Source organism: Natator depressus, chromosome 28 (genome assembly GCF_965152275.1).
Source record: "Natator depressus isolate rNatDep1 chromosome 28, rNatDep2.hap1, whole genome shotgun sequence".
Classification (NCBI taxonomy): domain Eukaryota; kingdom Metazoa; phylum Chordata; order Testudines; family Cheloniidae; genus Natator; species Natator depressus.
Genome location: NC_134261.1, coordinates 5,650,751 through 5,674,006, shown reverse-complemented (window position 1 = coordinate 5,674,006; position 23,256 = coordinate 5,650,751). Strand labels below are relative to the sequence as shown.

Sequence of the window (23,256 nt, the reverse complement as noted above, 5' to 3'; positions counted from 1 at the left end):
CTGGCCTGTCTCCCAAGATTTGTGAGAGTGATGGGTCGTCCTTCAGGGTAGGTTGTAGATCCTTGATAATGCGTTGGAGAGGTTTTAGCTGGGGGCTGAAGGTGACGGCTAGTGGCGTTCTGTTATTTTCTTTGTTAGGCCTGTCCTGTAGTAGGTGACTTCTGGGTACTCTTCTGGCTCTGTCAATCTGTTTCTTCACTTCAGCAGGTGGGTATTGTAGTTGGAAGACTGCTTGATAGAGATCTTGTAGGTGTTTGTCTCTGTCTGATGGGTTGGAGCAAATGCGGTTGTATCGTAGAGCTTGGCTGTAGACAATGGACCGTGTGGTGTGGTCTGGGTGAAAGCTGGAGGCATGTAGGTGGAAATGGCCCACCTTGATTATTATACACATTGTAAGGAGAGTGATCACTTTAGATAAGCTATTACCAGCAGGAGAGTGGGGTGGGGGGAGAGAAAACCTTTTGAAGTGATAAACACCCATTTTTTCTTGGTCTGTGTGTATAAAACATCCTCATTGCATTTTCCACTTTATGCATCCGATGAAGTGAGCTGTAGCTCACAAAAGCTTATGTTCAAATAAATTGGTTAGTCTCTAAGGTGCCACAAGTACTCCTTTTCTGTTTGCGAATACAGACTAACACGGTTGCTACTCTGAAACCTGTACATTCTAACAGTGGGTTCTGCCCTTTCCCCCATTCTGTGTCTGTCTTGTCTATTTAGATTGTAAATTCTTCAGGGCATGGGCCATCTAATATTCTGTGTATGTACTTTGCCTAGCACAATGGGGACCCAGTGTTAATTGGTCCTTTGATTTATAATAACAACGACTCTCCTGCCACTTTGAGCTAAGGAAGCTGGCCTTGGGATGTTACTGCTTAAAAATGAGCTGGGCTTAAAACCATGGAATATTCCTTGTGACAAGTATCCCACAAATTCTACTGACCTCCCTTGTTTTCTTTGCCTTGAGCAGGGTTTCCAGTTTCCAAACCTGATGTGATCTCGCAGCTGGAACGACGGGAAGAGCTGTGGGTCCCAGACCTCCAGGGCTCTGACAAAGAAGTGCTTTCAAGAGCTGCCTGCACAGGTAGGGAATTGGTTAAACCAACTCAGAAACTGTCCATGAATACAGGAAACATTTGGGATGCCCTACAAAGACCTTGTGAGCTCTCCAAGTTCAGGATTGTTCCCTGCACATGTGGAATTATTAGGCAGATGTCACTCATGGCTTCCCACCTACCCTGACTGACAACTGGCAGCAGGTCCCTCCCTGATCTCGCTTTTCCCTGAGTGTTCTGGTGAGATCTGGAGCAAAACTGATCCCTTCCTCTCTCCTCTGGGAAAAGGTTTGGGGAAAATCAGTTCCTGATAGCTTTGAACTCTCCTGCACATATTTTCATTTGTTCATCCCTTTTTCCATTCCCCTCTCTGAGATTTCCTTTCTCTCTGGCACAGGGAGTGACCTATGTCTGGATTCTCTCTGTCTCCCATCAGGTGATGGGATGGTGAGTGAGAATGAGGAGGAGAAACCCCAGCAGGAAGATGCTGAGCAAGTAGAACCACGTGGGACATTATCAGGAAGATCCAAAGGGAATGATTCCGGGAGTCGTGCACTCCCAGAAAAAGCAAAAGCTTGTGAGAGTCAGCACAAGCCAGAGGAAAACTTGAGGAGCCACTCAGATCTTATTACATGCAAGAGAATCAACTTTGAAGAGAGACACTACTCATTCCATCAGTGTGGGAAAAGCTTCAATGGGAGCTCAGACCTTTTCATACATCAGAAATTCCAGAGAGGAGAGGGACCCTACACATGCTCTGAGTGCGGGAAAAGCTTCAATCAGCGCTTAGCCCTTATCACACATTGGAGAATCCACACTGGAGAGACTCCCTACGTGTGCTCTGAGTGCGGGAAATGCTTCAAGCAGAGCTCTGACCTTATCACACATCAGAGAATCCACACGGGTGAGAAACCTTATGGATGCTCTGAGTGTGGGAAACGCTTCAATCGGAGCTCACACCTTATCACACATCAGCGAATCCACACAGGAGAGACGCCCTACACATGCTCTGAATGTGGGAAAAGCTTTAATCAGCACTCTCACCTTATCACACATTCTAGAATCCACACAGGAGAGAGAAACTATAAATGCTCTGAGTGTGGGAAAAGCTTCAATCAGAGCTCAAACCTTATCAAACATAGGAGAATCCACACTGGAGAGATGCCCTACATGTGCTCTGAGTGCGGGAAAAGCTTCAATCAGAGCTCTGACCTTATCACACACAGGAGAATCCACACGGGTGAGAAACCTTATGGATGCTCTGTGTGTGGGAAACGCTTCAATTGGAGCTCACACCTTATCACACATCAGCGAATCCACACAGGAGAGACACCCTACACATGCTCTGAGTGTGGGAAAAGCTTTAATCAACACTCACACCTTATCACACATTGTAGAATCCACACAGGAGAGAAACACTACACATGCTCCGAGTGTGGGAAGAGCTTCAATCAGAGTTCAAACCTTATCAAACATAGGAGAATCCACACAGGTGAGAAACCTTATGGATGCTCTGAGTGTGGGAAATGCTTCATTCATAGTTCAGCCCTCATCTCACATCAGAGAATCCACACAGGAGAGACGCCCTACACATGCTCTGAGTGCGGGAAAAGCTTTAGTTATAATTCAAAGCTTGTCACACATCAGAAAATCCACATGAGAGGGAACTGTAATAAATGCCTTGACTAGGGCTGGCCAAAGATTTTTTTATTTTTAAATCACATTTGCTAATTCCCACATAGCGATCTTTGCACCATCTTCACCATGGTCTCTCAGTTCCCCCAGATGAGTTGCCTGCTTCTGCCTTTTGCAGCTAACCCTTTTTTGGGGTCAGTCCTGTGATCTTTTCTATCAACTCCTTTGCTTTTGAGTCATAGGAGAGTGTGTCCTTCCAGCCAGGAATGTTCATCAGCTCCAGGTGGGGGAGAGAGGTTTGATCCCAGCAAGATACACTGAGGAAAAACTACCTGTGCCCTACATCCACTAGGACTGTACATGGCGTTGGCTGCTCAAGTGAGTGATCTTGGTGTAAAAAGACAATTATAGTTGTAGAGCAGATGCAGCCGAGGTGCAGCGGTTGACATTAGCTTTCCCTTTGGGCTGACCTGAACTCCACTGCTTTTCCTAGTCTAAACAAATCCTGAGCATCATGATTCTACTGATAAAACCTGGGGCCAGTTTTGTTCAATATCTTCATAAATGATCTGGAGGATGGCGTGGATTGCACTCTCAGCAAGTTTGTAGATGACACTAAACTGGGAGTGGTAGATACACTGGAGGGTAGGGATAGGATACAGAGGGCCCTAGACAAATTAGAGGATTGGGCCAAAAGAAATCTGATGAGGTTCAAGAAGGACAAGTGCAGAGTCCTGCACTTAGGACGGAAGAAACCCTTGCACTGCTACAGACTCAGGACCAAGTGGCTAGGCAGCAGTTCTGCAGAAAAGGACCTAGGGATTACAGTGGACGAGAAGCTGGATGTGAGTCAAAAATGCACCCTTGTTGCCAAGAAGGCCAATGGCATTTTGGGCTGTATAACTAGGGGCATTGCCAGCAGATGGAGGGACATGATAGTTCCCCTCTATTCGACATTGGTGAGGCCTCATCTGGAGTCCTGTGTCCAGTTTTGGGCACCACACTACAAGAAGGATGTGGAAAAATTGGAGAGAGTCCAGCGGAGGGCAACAAAAATTATTAGGGGGCTGGAGCACATGACTTATGAGAGGAGACTGAGGGAACTGGGATTATTTAGTCTGCGGAAGAGAAGAATGAGGGGGGATTTGATAGCTGCTTTCAACTACCTGAAAGGGGGTTCCAAAGAGGATGGATCTAGACTGTTCTCAGTGGTAGCAGATGACAGAAGAAGGAGCAATGGTCTCAAGTTGCAGTGGGGGAGGTTTACATTGGATATTAGGAAAAACTTTTTCACTAGGAGGGTGGTGAAGCAGTGGAATGTGTTATCTAGGGAGGTGGTGGAATCTCCTTCCTTTGTGGTTTTTAAGCTCAGTCTTGACAAATCCCTGGCTGGGATGATTTAGTTGGGGATTGGTCCTGCTTTGAGCAGGGGGTTGGACTAGATGACCACCTGAGATCCCTTCTGACCCTGATATTCTATGATTCAGGTTTTCTTCTTGTTCTCTCCCTGCGCCCCCCTACTATATAGGAAATGGTTGATAATTCTGAAATTAAAACCTCACTCCAAAGGAATTAGAGTGGGGGAATATGTGAGAGAAATAGCATGTTTGAGAATAGAGACCCAGTATAGACTGTAATGATTTCTATTTAAAATGGAATTTATTTTGATAAATTTAAAAATAAATCTTCTTTTAAGAGGAAAATTATTTGTGGCAAGATGTGTAACCTTTTCCTGAGTTAGAGGGTAGCAGCCAGAGAGTTCCCCAGGTCCCTTCTTGCAAAGCAAAGATGTCACATTAGGCAGGAGATATCAAAATCTACAATGGTGATGGATGTGTGATGGTAGCTTTTCTGGGTTGTTTTTTTGGTTTGTTTTTTTAATTTAATTTTTGTTTTGTTTTTTTGCAACCAGTTATTTTAATAGGTGCTGAGGCCCCTTTTCCTTTTGAGCACAGCTGTTTAACCCTCAGAACTGGCTCTGGAAACTCCCTCAGAACTGGCCTTGTGTTTCTTTCATGTGTGGTATCTTTGATGTTCACATGTACACACTACATGTGGTTCACAGCAACTGTTACTTTGAGAAACCTGCTGGGTTAAGCGGGCCTTTTCCAAAGTGACATTGGCTCAAAGTCTGCCTCAATTCAGATGGATTGGGACACGTCTGTATCAAAGGAGTGGTTCACTCCTGATTTGCCCAGAGACCTTGGGGGAGGTGTACTAGACAGGATAAGTAGGAATAGACAACGATGAAGTTAAAGATAAGGGTGAAAGACCCACACCTTGCAGGTCAACAAGCCTCTTCCGTTTATTCCCTCTGACACATCTGGCACTGGTCACTCTGAGGTAGCACACTGGGCTAGATGGACCTTTGGTCTGACCCAGTATGACCAGTCTTGCATTCTTATGTTATGTAAGCCATCTATGGCCTTGTCTTCACTGGCAAGTTTCTGCACAGTAAAGCAGCTTTCCGCAGTGTAACTTCTGAGTTGTACCCACTGCCAAGCCACGTGCTGTGCAGAAACTCCGCAGTTGCAGTGCTGTACGAAAACCACCCCTACGAGAGGCTTATAGCTTTCTGCCCCGCGGCTGCAGCGCCGCGATGCCAGTGTAGACACCCTGGTCGATTACAGAGCTGCAATTGGCCTCTGGGAGATGTCCCACAATCCCTGTTCTCGCCTCTCTGGTCATCGGTTTGAACTCTACTGCACCGCCCTCAGGTGACCAACCATGAACCCCACCCCTTAAATTCCTTGGGAATTTTGAAAGTCCCACTTCCCACAGAGACCAATTATGGTTACAGACCCATCCTGAAATTAGACCAGGATATTTTAAAGCTTTATCTCATAAGAAAGTAACACAATTCAAACATGGCATCACAGAGGGGAAAGTACTCCTTCATTTCGTATTTATTGCTACTGATCTCACTGACAAACTTCCTTTTCTCGGTGCTGCTCCCAGCACTTTAGGGAGTTTTTCCTCTTCTCCCTTCCAGCTGTTGTTTATGGGACTGCAGCAGTTCCCCAGAGGGCCAGCTTTTCTCTTTCACTTACATCCTTCAAAGCTGTGTTTGCCACCAGTTTAATTCATATCTGAGACCTTAGGTACCAGCAGCTAGTTACAAAGGCTCCATTACCATTGCCATTCGTGGGCGGTTATGCTGAGCTGCCAGGGCTGCAGGATTTGGCCCATGATCAGTCAAGGTGATACAGCAGCTGCACTCTTACATGGTGAGTCCTGCAGCCTATTACCAAACTGCTCTGCCATAGTCTGCAGGGCGGCCTGACTTTCTGAGAATCTGGCAGAAGAGAGACCCTGGAGTAGAGAAGGAAAATGTCCTCAGCAGTCACAGCCGGTAGGAGCAGGAAAGGCTGGGTTTGTTTTTAAACTTCTCTCCCTGCTCAAGCCTTTAATCATTCCTATGGCTCTTCTCTGAACCCTCTGCAATTTTTCAGGGAAAACAACCAACCAATAAAACCAACCAACCAAACCAGGCTGTTCTGACTGATGTAACAATCTATTGCCTTCCAAGGTTGAATATAAATCAGATCATTCTATTCACCTAAGAGTTCAACTTTAAGGGCTTTTTGTTTTCTAGCTCCAGTCAAATCCTGTGCAACAGCATTATTGTTAACTCATCACTTGATCACTTAACATTCACAGGTTCAGAAAGTTGGCAAGTCTAAGGCCTGGTCTACACTACAGGGTTAGGTCGAATTTATTCATGTTAGGTCGATTTAAAAATGACTGCGTCCACACAACCAATCCCATTCCGTCGACCTAAAGGGCTCTTAAAATCAAATTCTATATTCCTCCTCACCAAGGGGAGTAGCGGTAAAATCAACCTTGCTGGGTCAAATTTGGGGTAGTGCAGACACAAATCGACGGTATTGGCCTCGGCGCTATCCTAGAGTGCTCCATTGTGACCGCTCTGGACAGCACTTTGAACTCCGATGCACTAGCCAGGTACACAGGAAAAGCCCTGGGAACTTTTGAATTTCATTTCCTGTCTGGTCAGCTTGGTGAACTCAGCAGAACAGGCTACCATACAGTCCACCTAGAATCATAGAGCATAGAATGTTTCTACACTCCTCCTATCATTTCTGTCCCTGAGGTTATCGCAGATCAGAAGGTGAAAAAAATGCACTCGCGATGACATGTTTTCCAAGCTCATGCAGTCCTCCTGCACTGATACGGCACAGCTTAATGCATGGAGGCATTCAGTGGCAGAGGCTAGGAAAGATTGAAGTGAGCATGAAGAGCGGAGGCAGGATGCGATGCTGAGGCTAATGGGGGAGCAAATGGACATGATGAAGCATCTCTTGGGGAAGCAAATGGAGATGATGAAGCATCTGTTGGAGCTGCAGGAAAGCCAACAAGAGCACAGACACCCCCCCACACCCCACTGCATCCACTGTATAACCACCTACCCTCCTCCCCATGTTCCATAGCCTCCTCACCCAGATGTCCAAGAACTTGGCGGGGGCGGGGGGGAGGCTCCAGGCACCCAGCCATTCCACTCCAGAGGATGGCCTAAGCAACAGAAGGCTGTCATTCAAACAGTTTGATTTTTAGTGTGGCTACAGTAAGCAATGTGGCCTTGTCCTTCCCTCCTCCCCCACCCCACCCGGGCTACCTTGTCCATTATCTCATTTTTTTTTTAATTAATAAAAAAAGAATGCATGGTTTCAAAACAATAGTTACTTTATTTTGAAGGGGGAAGGGTGGTTGGCTTACAGGGAATTAAAATCAACAAAGGGGGTGGATTTGCATCAAGGAGAAACGCACACAACTGTCACACCGAAGCCTGGCCAGTCATGAAACTGGTTTTCACAGCCTCTGTGATGCACAGCACGCCTTGCTGCGCTCTTCTAATCGCCCTGGTGTCTGGCTGCTCAAAACTGGACACCACAAGATTTGCCTCAACCTCCCATCCTGCCATAAATGTCTCCCCCCTTAGTCTCACAGATATAATGGAGCACACAGCAAGCAGCAGTAACAATGGGAATGTTCGCAAAAAGAAAAGGAGGACTTGTGGCACCTTAGAGACTAACCAATTTATTTAGCTCACGAAAGCTTATGCTCAAATAAATTGGTTAGTCTCTAAGGTGCCACAAGTACTCCTTTTCTTTTTGTGAATACAGACTAACACGGCTGTTACTCTGAAATGGGAATGTTGGTTGCACTGAGGTCTGACCAACAGCACCAGCGCACTTTTAAACGTCCAAAGGCACATTCTACCACCTTTCTGCACTTGCTCAGCCTATAGTTGAACTGCTTCTTACTACTGTCCAGGCTTCATGAGCCATGGGAGCAAGGGGTAGGCTGGGGTAGGAGCGACCGTGCGGTGCTGCTGGCTGGGAGAGCAGCCTGAAGCAGAAGCCTCCAGCTCACAGGAGAGCAGAGTTGAAGCGGTGGAGCCGTACACCATGGACGAGGACAGCTAGCAGTCCTACTGCACCGTCTGCTGCGAAGGCATCCAAGAGCTGCTGCTGTGTAGCAATGCCAGCTGCTGCAGGTGCTTCTGTATCGAATGCTTGGAGGTCCTGGTAAGGCAAGGTACCTTGGCCAAGGCAAAAGAGCAAGAGCCCTGGAGCTGTTACATGTGTCAACCACAGAAGTGCTACGGGGAGTGACAGTGCCGACTGGACTGGAATGTACCACTGCAAGACTTCTTCACCAGTGACAAAGGACAGGAATATGAAGCACCTAAAATCTAAAAAGATCTGCACATTTCCCAGAGTCACTATCCGTGATAACAAAACGTCAATGTTTGCATTGGCTACTTAGATCATAGCAGCCCCCACAGTAGACTTGCCCACAACAGCAGCGGTGACGGTGAGCTGAGCGGACTCCATGCTTGCCATGGCATGGCGTCTGCACGGGTAACCCAGGGAAAAAGCATGAAATATTTGTCTGCCATTGCTTTCACGGAGGGAGGGGCGACTGATGACAAGTACCCAAAACCCCCCGCGACAATATTTTTGCCCCATCAGGCATTGGGAGCTTAACCCAGAATTCCAATGGGCAGTGGAGACTGCGGGAACTATGGGATAGCTACCCACAGTGCACCGCTCCTTAAGTCGCTGCTAGCCATGGTAGTGAGGATGCACTCCTCTGACTTAATGCGCTTAGTGTGGACATACGCAATTGACTGTATAAAACCGAATTCTAAAAATTGACTTTATAAAATTGACCTAATTTTGTAGTGTAGACATACCCTTAATCTTTCCTCCCACACCAAGATGAAAAATATCAGTGACAGAAAATGCCCTAAAGCCCCTGTGCTGCCTTGCACAGCAGGCTGGGGAAATACATAGGGGAAAGTGCTTTCCTCTCTCCTCCTGACCCTGAGTAACATTTGTCTGTCCTTGAGATCCTGTCACAGGGACAAGGGCTGAGGATGCAAATGACATGTTATGGCTTCATTGGTTTCTACATTCCTTTACTCCTTCATTAGTGATAAGGGTGCATGAGCTGGAAATAATCCAGCTCTGACTTTCACACCGGAGGCTATTTCCAGGCTTGCAATAAAAAACAACCTTTTTTATTAACCTGAGCATGTTGAATCTGGAGTCATTGCGAGACGATACATACAGAGCCCCAGGCTGCCTTTCTGTCATCCAGTATTTTTAGAGTATATCACATTAACTGGGTGGATCTCCTGCTAGGAAGTGTCTGTCCAGTGGCAGCACCTAGTGTACAATTATAAACTCATCTTCAGTATATAGGCCACTGAACCTAGTGAGGGGGAGGATCCCAGTGGTCGGGCTCCAGCCTGAAGAGACCCCTGGAGCCCGAGCTGGGCAAGCTGAGCCAGCTGGCCTGGGCCTGCTGTGGGTTTTTAATTGTACTGTAGACATACACTTGGTGTCAAAATCACAGCTTTCTCATCAGGAAATCAAGCCGTAGTCCCCCACGTGACAGGTAGGCATAGTCACCACTATACTCATGAGGTCAGAAATGACAACTGCCCCTGCACAGGGATCTAGGGGAAGAACGTGGACAGCTGTGGTTCTCAGGAAATCCAGCTAGGCAGGATTCAGAGTGGTCGCTGTGTTAGTCTGTATCAGCAAAAAGAATGAGAGGAGGACTTGTAGCACCTTAGAGACTAACAAATTTATTTGAGCATAAGCTTTCGTGGTGTAAAACCCACTTCATCGGATGCATGCAGTGGAAAATACAATAGGAAGAGATGTATATACACACAGAGAACATGAAAAAATGGGTGTTGCCATACCCACTTTAACGAGAGTGATCAGATAAGGTGAGCTATTATCAGCAGGAGAAAAAAAACCTTTTGTAGTGATAGGATGGGCCATTTCCAACAGTTGACAAGAAGGTGTGAGTAACAGTGGGGGGGGGGAATAAGCATGGGGAAATAGTTTTACTTAATGTAATGACCCATCCACTCCCAGTCTTTATTCAAGCCTAAGTTAATGGTGTCCAATTTGCAAATTAATTCCAGTTCAACAGTTTCTCATTGGAGTCTGTTTTTGAAGTTTTTTTGTTGTAGTATTGCGACTTTTATGCCTGTAATTGAGTGACCAGGGAGATTGAAGTGTTCTCCGACTGCCAAACCGGACAGTCTTTACCTAAAAGAATAAATGGACACAAGTCAGAAGTCAAGAAATATAACATTCAAAAACCCGGGCCCCAGTTGCATCCCCCTGAATGTTACTCCATTCCCCCTGGCAGGATGCACCCCACAATTTTGGACATCTGACCAAGATAATTGTGCAACAAATAGGGGAAACTGAGGTATACACAATATGCATACAAAATGTTCAGAAAATTCTCATTCATCATAGGGGTGTCAGTGGGGTCTGAGCTGGGCATCAGCAGAGGGAAAGTGGAGAGATTTCCCTTTAGAAAATTAAGCTGCAAAACATCCCCCCGTGTTCCAGCAGAAGCCTCTCATTTATCCCTTAACCCCCTCCCCATAAAAATCTCCACCCCTGCCCTGGTACACAGGCACCCCCTCCCTTCAATGCAGCTTTTTAACTTTTCTTACTTTTCCTTGGTCTTGTACAAACATTTTTTCCATCAAAATGCTCAAGGGCTTTTAAAATGAGAATAAGAGAAGAAACCAAATCAAACCCAAAGAAACCGCGATCGAGCTCCACGCCACACACAGTTTGGGTCTGAATTTTTCTGCTGAAATTTGGAGGTAATAAAACTCAGACGGCTATTGTCCAGAAAACAAACCTAAACCTCCCATGCAGTACCTAGGAGATCTATTACTGAACCACCAAGGCTTCAGCTCCTTTTGTGAGATTTCCAGCTGCCCAATGCTGCTGGTATTCCAGGGGAACAATTCTTGATTCCAGTCAGCATTTATCTCAGCCCCATTCTGTTTACAAAAGGTTTCTCTAGGAAAGGGCAGTGAATGGTTCTAGGGTCCAGTGATCCTCCTTCAAATCAAGCCAGAACCTGAGAATCCTTCCCCTTTCCCAGGTTGTGTGAGGGGAGACATTTAAAAGAGCTCTCTGAGCTATAGCATGTGGCTAAGTAATGAGAAAAAGCAATATATTCCCCCCCTCTGTTTTGGGTGCTGGGTTTACTCCTGAAGCATCTGCTGCCCACGTAGTGCCCTATGGTTCATCCCTAACCCTTGATGCTGCTCCTTTCTATAGAATGTGAAGGGAGAGGAGGCGGTGCAGGAGCCTTCTGGGGACGCAGATCTGAGGCTTTGGGAAAGACAGATTGTCTGAGACATCAGAGCGCTGTAAACCATGCAGCCACCACCTAAATAAAGGGCCTGTTCCAGCCCTGAGTCTGGGCTACCAGGATCCTTCCCACAGAGCAGGGTGCCCACAGATTACAGCCTGAAAATAGGCATGGGAAACTTAACTCCTGCTCTCCCTGACAGGGCTTCCCCTAGACCAAATGGCACCCCAGGCGAGAAGCATCTTCGGTGCCCCCCGCCACCCCCACTCCATGTGTTAAACCATTGAATACCTTGTTTTTTATTGCATTTGTAGCTCATTTCATGGTTTTGATGCACAATTTGGATGCATGATTTTCTGTATCATATAAGACAATACATTTGCAGGCTAGGATCTGTAAATCTGTATTTATTCATCCCATATAGAAGCAAATAAAAAATTCATTTCCTTTAAGCATATAGAAACTTTTAAATTTTAACAGTAACTGAAATGTACTAACATCTAGAAATCAAACTGGCATCACCACAGGGTGGACCAGTCTTAAACAGTGTTCGAGTAAGAGACAGCGTTAGACTGTTAACCGTAGGCCTTTAGTTCAAAGATCACTTTTCTCGCCTTTCCCCTCATGAACTGAAGCGCAGCGTTAGAGAGAGCCAAACACTGGCCAGTGACATTTTCAAGTGCTAAAATAGCAAGCGATGGCACTTTTGCATTGGCCACTGTTGGTTGGAGCTATGTTTTATTGAGAATAAGCTTCAAGGTGAGAAGCAGCAGGCCAAAAGGAAGCCCTGCAGGTACTGAAGTATTTCAGCTGGGAGCGTGTTAGACTGAAGATCTAGAGGTCCCTGCTTCAATCCCAGGCTTCGGCACGCTCTTTCATCCCTCTTTGTGCAGGGGTGTGCTGTTTTCTGGAAACACAGTGGTGCCTTCACCCAACACGAATCCCTCATTTCGGGCTCCGCCGCAGGAAAAGACAGCATTGGCTTCTGCACCCAGTTGGCCCTCCTGAGCTTTCTTTCTTCTCTTGCTCTTGCTCTTTCTCAGGAAGGGGAAGAAAAAGAAGCTCTCCTTCAAGCTGGAGTCACAAGGGTGATGTAAGGATGACTTTGATTCGTTCTGCCAAAGCCTGGGGCGGTGCGGTTGGCTGCTGGGAGGTAGAATCCTGTGCCTCCCTCTTGCCTTCCCAGGGATGGCTACTTGCGGCCCAGGAGAAGAAGGGGGGTTCTGGGTGGAAGGAAGACAAGCAAAGCTGAGTCTGAGTGAGCCTGGGCCAGCACTCTTTTCTGTCCAATTTGTGTGTGTGATGATGGGCTTGAGAGGCTCCCTGCCACCCATGGGGCAGTGAAAACCACTTCTCCTTAGTGGCCTAACCGGGGGCGTGACTGATGGCTTTGGAGGTGGGGGTTGGGCTGGCTGTGAGCAACTGGGATCCAGGAAGCCCTTGCCTGCCCTTCCAAGGGCCGAACCCATGGAGGTGTGCTTGGCTGCTGGGAGGTAGAATCCTGTGCCTGCCTCTTGGAGAAGAAGCGGGGTTGTGGATGGAAGGAGAAGAAGCAATGGTGAGTCCGAGTGGGCTCCTTTCTGGCCAAGAGGGTGTGCTGTAGCAGTCTTGGGAGTTGCCTGCGAGCCGTGGGTGGACTTGTTCCAGTGAGAACCGCTGCTCCTTTCTGGCCAACTTGGGGGCACCATTGATTGCTTGGGAGTGGGGGCGGGGGGCTGGCTGTGAGTGAATGGGATATAGGAAGCCCCAGCCTGCTCCTCCAGGGGCCAAGTCTTCTGCTTCTCTCCTGCCTCGGGGAGTCCAGCTTTAAGCCTGCCCAGCACGTGCTGCAGCTCGAGCATTAAGCCTTCCTGTGTGGTCTGTACTGTAGAGGACCCTGATCCCATGTAGGGTACCTCTGGGGGGAAATCCCAGCTGGAAAGAATTCTGGCCACCAGGTCAACCCATTAAGTCGAATGGGGTGAGCTGGAGGCCTGGTGACTTGATATGCGGGGCCAGCAGGTCAAGCCGATTTTCCCGCATGTAGGGGAGGCAGCTGCTGATGTTCGCCCTTCCCGCTCCCTGCGCTCCTGCACCCCAAAATCCCTGTCGGCCAGCAAGACGAGCCAGGAGCCCAGAGAGAGGAGGCAAAGAGGTGGCTCTGTCCACCTCCTGCTTTGCTGCTAGGCACCAAGTCCCTAGCAGCCAGTAGGTGAAGCTGGGACAACAGGGTGGGGTGGTAAGTGGCAGCAGGACTCTTGCTGCCGGGGTTCAGCTGCCCAACTTCCTCCCCGTGCCGCTGCACCCCAGTCACCTTCAGCCACCAGGTAACCCAGGAACTTTGGCAACAAAAATGATGAGGGGACTGGAACACATGACTTATGAGGAGAGGCTGAGGGAACTGGGATTGTTTAGTCCGCGGAAGAGAAGAATGAGGGGGGATTTGATAGCTGCTTTCAACTACCTGAGAGGGGGTTCCAAAGAGGATGGATCTAGACTATTCTCAGTGGTAGCAGATGACAGAACAAGGAGTAATGGTCTCAAGTTGAAGTGAGGGAGGTTTAGATTGGATATTAGGAAAAACTTTTTCACGAGGAGGGTGGTGAAAGACTGGAATGCGTTATCTAGGGAGGTGGTTTAATCTCCTTCCTTAGAAGTTTTTAAGGTCAAGCTTGACAAAGCCCTGGCTGGGATGATTTAGTTGTGGATTGGTCCTGCTTTGAGCAGGGGGTTGGACGAGATGACCTCCTGAGGTCCCTTCCAACCCTGATATTCTATGATTCTATGAACTAAGGCAGGAATGGGGTGAGGAAGCAAGTCAAGCTGAGCAAGGCAGGCAAATATTCACCTTGACTTTGTGGGTCGCTCACAATGACATCCTTTTTGTGTGCCGTGGCTGACAAAAACATCCCGGACAGAGACGCAAGAGGCCAAAAAGGTGCCCTGCTGGTGCCGAAGTAGCTCAGTGGGGAGAGTGTTAGAATGAAGATTTAGAAGTTCCCTGGCTCAATCCCAGGCTTTGGCATGCTCTTTGGTCCCTTTGTGTGCAGGGGTGGGGTCTGTTTTCTGGAAGCGCAGCAATGCCTTTACTGGCCACGAGTCCCTCATTTCACGCTCCCCAGTAGGAAAAGACAGTGTGGGCTTGTGCACAAGTTGGCCCACCTGAGCTTTCTTTCTTCTCTTGTTCTTTCCCAGCAAGGGGAAGAAAAAGAAGCTCTCCTTCAAGCTGAAGTCACAAGAGCAACGTAAGGATGACTTCCTGAGCTCTGGCTTCAGTCCTTTGCTCTACCAGTTGACCTACCGAAGGGCTGCCACCATTTTCTCCAGGTCGCCCCATCAGTGTGTGCCAGGGTGAGCGCCAGCAAAGTGGCTGGAATTTGAAGGGAGGGGCAGAGCTCAGTGACAGAGTTTCTGTAGTGTAGTGGTTATCACGTTTGCCTAACATGTAAAAGGCCCCCCCGTTCAAAACCAGACAGAAACATTTCCCAGCTCCCCTAGCTGTCCAGTGAGGCAGTCCTCCTTCTGCCCCTGGCCTGTCCCTGGGATAACCCCGACCCCCGCAGGACAGAGGGTGGTGGAATGAGCTGAGAAAGCACCTTGGCGTCAGCCGGGGAAAGCTAGAGCATCTAGGCCAGTCACCTTTTGGAGCCTTGGGGCTTGGCCTCCTCTGCCCTTGGAGGCTGGCCGACGGCGGCCGGCTCTTCCAGCTGGCCTCCTTTGCATGACTTGCCAAAGGAAGAAGTGAGGCAGGAATGGGGCAAAAGAGGAGAGTCATGCTGAGGAAGGCAGGGCAGAAGCTAAGCGCCTCAGTGCGGCTAAGTGGCGTCAGTAGAGTGCCACCGTTCATTCTGCCAAAGCCTGGGGCGGAGGGCCAGTTGGCTCTTGGCTTCCCAGGGATGGCTACTTGGAGCCCAGGAGAAGAAGCAGGGTTCTGGGTGGAAGGAAAATAAGCAATGGTGAGTCCAAGTGGGCTCCTTTCTGGGCAAGATGCTGTGCTGTGGTGGGCTTGGAAGTTGCCTGCGAGCCGTGGGCGGACTTGTTCCAGTGAGAACAGCTGCTTCTTTCTGGCTGACCTGGGGGCGCCCATGACAGCTTGCGAGGGCGCAGGTGCTGGCTTGAGTGAACGTGATATAGGAAACCCCAGCCGGCCCCTCCGGACCAAGTCCACTGCTGGTCTCCTGTGTTGTGACATCCAGATTTAAATCTTCCTAGCATGAGCTGCAGCACGTGTATTAAGCCTTCCTGGTTGGCCCAGTCATTGCCAAAGTAGCTCAGTTGGGAGTGCATTAGATGGATGATCTGAAGGTTTCTGGCTCGATGCCAGGCTTTAGCACACCCCTTGACCCTGGGCATGTAGTCCTGGGCTTTTTTCTGGGTGTGCAGCTGTGCCTTGAACTCATGAGTATTCCTAATTTCAGAGGCAACACTTGCAGAGGGCGCAATGTGGGGTCATGAGCCCCACCTGGGTTAGCATCCCTGCTACATCATGCGGTGCTGCCAGGCTCCCTCCCTGCACAGCAGCTGCTGGAGGGGGAAGTGGAGAGGGGCTGCCTTTGCTGCTTCCCCTCCCTGTATTGTTCACACCTGGGAGGGGATGTTGATCATAAGGGGGTGGGGCTGAACCTTGAAATTGTGCCTCCCCCTTTCGGCAGACACCAGTCATCTGTGCATGGTTTCCAGCTCCTCAGCCAGAGGAAAAAGTGGTATTCTGCACCTGAGTGTTTCATGGTAAATCCGCTCCTGGCCTGCTACAGGCCTCCACTCCACCATCTAAACCAGTGATCCCCAACCTTTCTGTGGGAACAGCATATTCCTATTCCCAGAATACCAGGGCGGGCACCAGACACCCCGCCGCCGAAATGCCGCCGAGAAATGGCAGCGCATTTTGGCAGGTGGTTCTCTGGCGGCCGCGCTCGCTGTCGGCATTTCGGCGGCGCGGTGTCCTGCGGGTGCACACAACTGCCCCGGCAGGCGCCATTGTGCCCGTGGGCACCGCCTTGGGGACCCCTGATCTCAGCTGCTGAAGGGAAGCTAATTGGCAACGGCTACGGCCTGGTTCTCCACGGTAACGGATCCGCGCCCAGTTCTGCAGCCGTAACACGCTGGGCCGGGAAGTCAGCGGTCGAGGGACTGACCCCATTCTCTGCCAGCAACCGGCCCCCTTGTTTTTCTCCTGGATCTTCAAGCCTGGCAGGGGCCTGCACAGTAACAAGAACCTGGCCCCTGGGGTCAGGGACCTGCTGAGGCCGAATCCTGCTCGGAAGGTCCCCAGCACTCCTCGCTGGCGGGGCTGAAGTCGAAGGGCGCTGCCATGGGAGGGAAGTGCCTCATCCCCCGGCCTGAGGCGTCAGTGCTTCTTTGTCCCCTTCTCCTGCCCAGAGAGGCAGGCAGCTGCTGTGGGGACACGCGAGCGAGGCTCGCAGGATATCGCTCAGCTCAGTCTGGCTGGCAGGGGCCTTCCAGCTCAGCCTGGCCTTGGCCCACATTGCTCTGCCCTCGGCCAGCCACGGGAGGAGGGACTGTGGCTGCCGCTCAGGCTCGGGCCGCGTGGCCAGGCTTCCCTGGCAGGGGATGCCAGAGGCAAAGAGCTGGGCACCGTCTACATGGCAGCGGGTGGGAAGGAAGGTGGAGCCTGCGCGTCTCGTGGGGTCTCCCTCGCCACTCAGGCAGAGGCAGGAGGGGAACGACAAGGGCCCGGCTGAAGATTTTGGCCTTGGACTGGAGGATTAAGCCTGTGGCCTTGGCATTGCTGCTCGGACATGGGGTTTTGTGGTGCTGCCCCCATGGTCGCCAGTCCACAAGCTCAACACTTTGAAGCCAAGGGGACCCGCTTGGAGACAGAAAAAGGGGACATTTGCGGTAGCCAGCAGTTCTCAAGGAGCATCCGACATGTATGCCCTGAGTGCCGTTCCCCCTCTGGGCGTGTCCCAACTTTGTTTTGGTTTGTCAGCATGAAAAGGGGTTTGTTTATGAATCTGACAGTTTTCCAAATCTTACCTGCACTGCTGTGCCAGGATACAGGGTGGATAAGCCTGATTTATCCACACTGAATTATTGCAGTCTGAGGCCTCTCCATCCTTTTTGTTTGCACAGACCAGTTTGTACCCTGAGTTAGGTATGGATCAGCATGCCCACCATTGATCAGCCCATTTCTCAGGTGCAGCCGTGGACCCCAACAAGTGTGCCCGATATGCAGAAGTTTGGGGGTCTCCAATTTCTGACCAGGATAGAAAGCCCCCTCCCCCACCAATGATTCCCATCACAGTGCTAATCCACAGACCCACTCCTCTCGGCTCCAGTTTTTAAAAGAGTGAGGACTCGACATAGGTTTCGCTTCCAGAAACGCTTTCTCTGCCTCAAGACATAATGCAATTGCAAACAAAAAGGATTCTCTTTTCTCAATCACAGGGGGGTTTTATTCAAAGAAAATTTGCAGAGAGAATCCTCAACATTAATGAAAAGTTGACGTTAAGAAAATGTTAGTTTCTTTTTTGGGGGGTTTACAAACTTGTTTGCACCTTTATTAAATATTAAAATATAGTTATAAGCATGTTGTAGCCAAAATGTCCAAAATATTACAATCTATAGTATATCTGGTTTTGCTGCAAAATGTTAAAACTCACCAATTTCAACAGGTTTCTATTGTTGTCACCGAAGCACAATGAAATATAAAAACTTAATACGCTCAGTGTGTGTGTGCATAAACCTGCCTTTCAACTTCATTTGGGTTTCATTTTATACTATTTTTGTGTGTTATGTTATGTTAAAAAGACATGGTGGCTGTTAAAGCTTGTGCTTTCAAACAGTTAACAAAAGCTGAATTGCTATCACAGGGAAATTAAGAAACTAGTGTAAATATCCGGTTATGAACTCATTTGCTAAAACAGAGAACTCAGCAGGGGAGAGAAAATTCCCCTTCTGACAGAAGATTGTTGTGAGTACCTATTTTAGCAGTTAAGCCCTATATTTAGTATAAATAGTAACGTTTAACCCATGTGCCTAAGAGGAAAATATCTCTTTAAGAGACCCATTTGGTGGGAGGTAGCAATGAGCTGTGTCTGGGTCATCATTGAACATAAAAACATAAGAACGGCCATACTGGGTCAGACCAAAGATCCATCCAGCCCAGTATCCTGTCTACCAACAATGGCCAATGCCAGGTGCCCCAGAGGGAGTGAACCGAACAGGTAATGATCAAATGATCTCTCTCCTGCCATCCATCTCCACCCTCTGACAAACAGAGGCTAGGGACATCATTCCTTACCCATCCTGGCTAATAGCCATTAATGGACTTAACCTCCATGAATTTATCCAGTTCTCTTTTCAACCCTGTTATCATCCTAGCCTTCACAACCTCCTCAGGCAAGGAGTTCCACAGGTTGACTGTGTGCTGTGTGAAGAAGAACTTCCTTTGTTTTGTTTTAAACCTGCTGCCCATTAATTTCATTCAGTGGCCCCTAGTTCTTATATTATGGGAATAAGTAAATAACTTTTCCATATTCACTTTCTCCACACCACTCATGATTTTATAGACCTCTATCATATCCCCCCTTAGTCTCCTTTTTTCCAAGCTGAAAAGTCCTAGCCTCTTTAATCTCTCCTCCTATGGGACCCATTCCAAACCCCTCATCATTTTAGTTGCCCTTCTCTGAACCTTTTCTAATGCCAGTATATCTTTTTTGAGGTGAGGAGACCACATCTGTAAGCAGTATTCAAGATATGGCCATACCATGGATTTATATAAGGGCAATAAGATATTCTCTATCCCTTTTAAAATGATTCCTATCATCCTGTTTGCTTTTTTTGAACTGCTGGTGCACACTGCGTGGACGTCTTCAGAGAACTATCCACGATGAATCCAAGATCTCTTTCCTGATTAGTTGTAGCTAAATTAGCCCCCATCATATTGTATGTACAGTTGGGGTTATTTTTTCCAATGTGCATTACTTTACATTTATCCACTTTAAATTTCATTTGCCATTTTGTTGCCCAATCACTTAGTTTTGTGAGATCTTTTTGAAGTTCTTCACAGGCTGCTTTGGTCTTAACTATCTTGAGCAGTTTAGTATTGTCTGCAAACTTTGCCACTTTACCCCTTTCTCCAGATCATTTATGAATAAGCTGAATAGGATTGGTCCATTCTGAAAATTTCCCATTTATTCCTACCCTTTGTTCCCTGTCTTTTAACCAATTCTCAATCCATGAAAGGATCTTCCCTCTCATCCCATGATAACTTAATTGACATAAGAGCCTTTGGTGAGGGACCTTGTCAAAGGCTTTCTGGAAATCTAAATACACTATGTCCACTGGATCCCCCTTGTCCACATTTGTTGCCCCTTCAGAGACCTCTAAGAGATCGGACATGATTTCCCTTTACAGAAACCATGTTGACTTTTGCCCAACAATTTATGTTCTTCTGTGTGTCTGACAATTTTATTCTTTATCATTGTTTCAACTAATTTGCCCGGTACTGACGTTAGACTTACCAGTCTGTAATTGACGGGATCCCCTCTAGAGCCCTTTTTAAATATTGGCGTAACGTTAGCTGTCTTCCAGTCATTGGGTACAGAAGCTGATTTAAAGGACAGGTTACAAACCATAGTTAACAGTTCCACAATTTCACATTTGAGTTCTTTCAGAACTCTTGGGTGATGCCATCTGGTCCTGGTGACTTGTTACTGTTAATTTCTCAATTAATTCCAAAACCTCCTCTAGTTGCACGTCAATCCGTGACAATTCCTTAGAATTGTCACCTACAAAGGACAGCTCAGGTTTGGGAATCTCCCTAACAGCCTCAGCTGTAAAGACTGAAGCAAAGAATTCATTTAGTTTCTCCGCAATAACTTTATCATCTTTAAGTGCTCCTTTTGTATCTCGATCGTCCAGGGGCCCCACTGGTTGTGTAGCAGGCTTCTTGCTTCTGATGTACTTTAAAAACATTTTGTTATTACCTTCTGAGGTTTTGGCTAGCTGTTCTTCAGACTCCTTTTTGGCTTTTCTTATTACACTTAATTTGGCAGTGTTTATGCTCCTTTCTATTTACCTCACTAGGATTTGACTTCCACTTTTGAAAAGATGCCTTTTTATCTCTCACTGCTTCTTTTACATGGTTGTTAAGCCACGGTGGCTCTTTTTTAGTTCTTTTACTGTTTTTTTTTTAATTTGGGGGTATACATTTAAGTTAAACCTCTATTATGGTGGCTTTGAAAAGTGTCCATGCAGCTTGCAGGGATTTCACTCCAGTCACTGAACCTTTTAATTTCTGTTTAACTAACCTCCTCATTTTTGCATAGTTCCCCTTTCTGAAATTAATGCCCCAGCGTTGGGCTGCTGAGGTGTTCTTCTCACCACAGGAATGTTAAATGTTATTATATTATGGTCACTATTTCCAAGCGGTCCTGTTATAGTTACCTCTTGGACCACATCCTGCGCTCCACTCAGGACTAAATTGAGGATTGTCTCTCCCCTTGTGGGTTTCCTGTACCAGCTGCTCCAAGAAGCAGTCATTTAAAGTATCAAGAAATTTTGTCTCTGCATTTCATCCTGAGGTGACATGTGCCCAGTCAATATAGGGATAATTGAAATCCCCCACTATTATTGAGTTCTTTATTTTGGTAGCCGCTCTAATTGCCCTTAGCATTTCATAATCACCATCACTGTCCTGGTCAGGTGGTCGGTAATAGATCCCTTCTGTTATATTCTTATTAGAGCCTGGAATTACTATCCATAGAGATACCATGGAACATGCGGAGTCATTTAAGATTTTTACTTCATTTGATTCTACGTTTTCTTTCACATATAGTGCCACTCCCATGGATTGTCCTCACTCCTCCAGGTTTCTGTGATGCCTATTATATCAATATCCTCCTTTAACACGAGGCACTCTACTTCACCCATCTTATTATTTAGACTGCTAGCATTTGTGTACAAGCACTTTAAAAACTTGTCACTGTTTATTTGTCTGCCCTTTTCTGATGTGTCAGATTCTTTGTTATGTGAATGTTTCTCATCTGATCCGGCCCATACTTTATCCTCTTCCATCCTCTCCTCCTGACTAAAATCTAGAGAATCTCTGTCACTAGACTCTCCTCTAAGAGAAGTCTCTGTCCGATCCACATGCTCCTCTGCAGCCATCGGCTTCCCCCCATCTCTCAGTTTAAAAACTGCTCTGCAACCTTTTTAAGGTGAAGTGCCAGCAGTCTGGATCCACTTTGGTTTCGGTGGAGCCCATCCTTCCTGTATAGGCTCCCTGTAACCGGACACAGACTCACCAGCGGCCCCTCCTGCTGGTCATAGAATCATAGAATATCAGGGTTGGAAGGGACCTCAGGAGGTCATCTAGTCCAACCCCCTGCTCAAAGCAGGACCAATCCCCAATCAAATCATCCCAGCCAGGGCTTTGTCAAGCCTGACCTTAAAAACCTCTAAGGAAGGAGATTCTACCACCTCCCTAGGTAACACATTCCAGTGTTTCACCACCCTCTTGGTGAAAAAGTTTTTCCTAATATCCAACCTAAACCTCCCCCACTGCAACTTGAGACCATTACTCCTTGTTCTGTCATCTGCTACCACTGAGAACAGTCTAGAACCATCCTCTCTGGAACCACCTCTCAGGTAGTTGAAAGCAGCTATCAAATCCCCCCTCATTCTTCTCTTCCGCAGACTAAACAATCCCAGTTCCCTCAGCCTCTCCTCATAAGTCATGTGTTCCAGACCCCTAATCATTTTTGTTGCCCTTCGCTGGACTCTCTCCAATTTATCCATATCCTTCTTGTAGTGTGGGGCCCAAAACTGGACACAGTACTCCAGATGAGGCCTCACCAATGTTGAATAGAGGGGAACGATCACGTCCCTCGATCTGCTCGCTATGCCCCTACTTATACATCCCAAAATGCCATTGGCCTTCTTGGCAACAAGGGCACACTGTTGACTCATATCCAGCTTCTCGTCCACTGTCACCCCTAGGTCCTTTTCCGCAGAACTGCTGCCTAGCCATTCGGTCCCTAGTCTGTAGCGGTGCATTGGGTTTTTCCGTCCTAAGTGCAGGACCCTACACTTATCCTTATTGAACCTCATCAGATTTCTTTTGGCCCAATCCTCCAATTTGTCTAGGTCCCTCTGTATCCTATCCCTGCCCTCCAGCGTATCTACCACTCCTCCCAGTTTAGTATCATCCGCAAATTTGCGGAGAGTGCAATCCACACCATCCTCCAGATCATTTATGAAGATATTGAACAAAACCGGCCCCAGGACCGACCCCTGGGGCACTCCGCTAGATACCGGCTGCCAACTAGACATGGAGCCATTGATCACTACCCGTTGAGCCCGACAATCTAGCCAGCTTTCTACCCACCTTATAGTGCATTCATCCAGACCATACTTCTTTAACTTGCTGACAAGAATACTGTGGGAGACCGTGTCAAAAGCTTTGCTAAAGTCAAGAAACAATACATCCACTGCTTTCCCTTCATCCACAGAATCAGTAATCTCATCATAGAAGGCGATTAGATTAGTCAGGCGTGACCTTCCCTTGGTGAATCCATGCTGACTGTTCCTGATCACTTTCCTCTCGTGTAAGTGCTTCAGGATTGATTCCTTGAGGACCTGCTCCATGATTTTTCCAGGGACTGAGGTGAGGCTGACTGGCCTGTAGTTCCCAGGATCCTCCTTCTTCCCTTTTTTAAAGATTGGCACTACATTAGCCTTTTTCCAGTTATCTGGGACTTCCCCCGTTCGCAACGAGTTTTCAAAGATAATGGCCAATGGCTCTGCAATCACAGCCGCCAATTCCTTTAGCACTCTCGGATGCAACTTGTCCGGCCCCATGGACTTGTGCACGTCCAGCTTTTCTAAATAGTCCCTAACCACCTCTATCTCCACAGAGGGCTGGCCATCTACTCCCCATGTTGTGATGCCCAGT

General features: G+C 47.8%; 1 protein-coding gene across 1 annotated transcript in view; it reads left to right on the top strand.

The window, feature by feature from the left end:
- Positions 1-10,535, top strand: part of LOC141978975 (uncharacterized) — a 35,614-nt gene extending 25,079 nt beyond the window's left edge. The window contains exons 4-5 of the mRNA XM_074941409.1: positions 971-1,084; positions 1,492-10,535. Of these exons, the coding sequence (XP_074797510.1) occupies positions 971-1,084; positions 1,492-2,744 (1,367 nt within the window). The 3' untranslated portion in view covers positions 2,745-10,535. The remainder of the gene's footprint in view (positions 1-970; positions 1,085-1,491) is intronic.
- Positions 10,536-23,256: the final 12,721 nt, after the last annotated feature.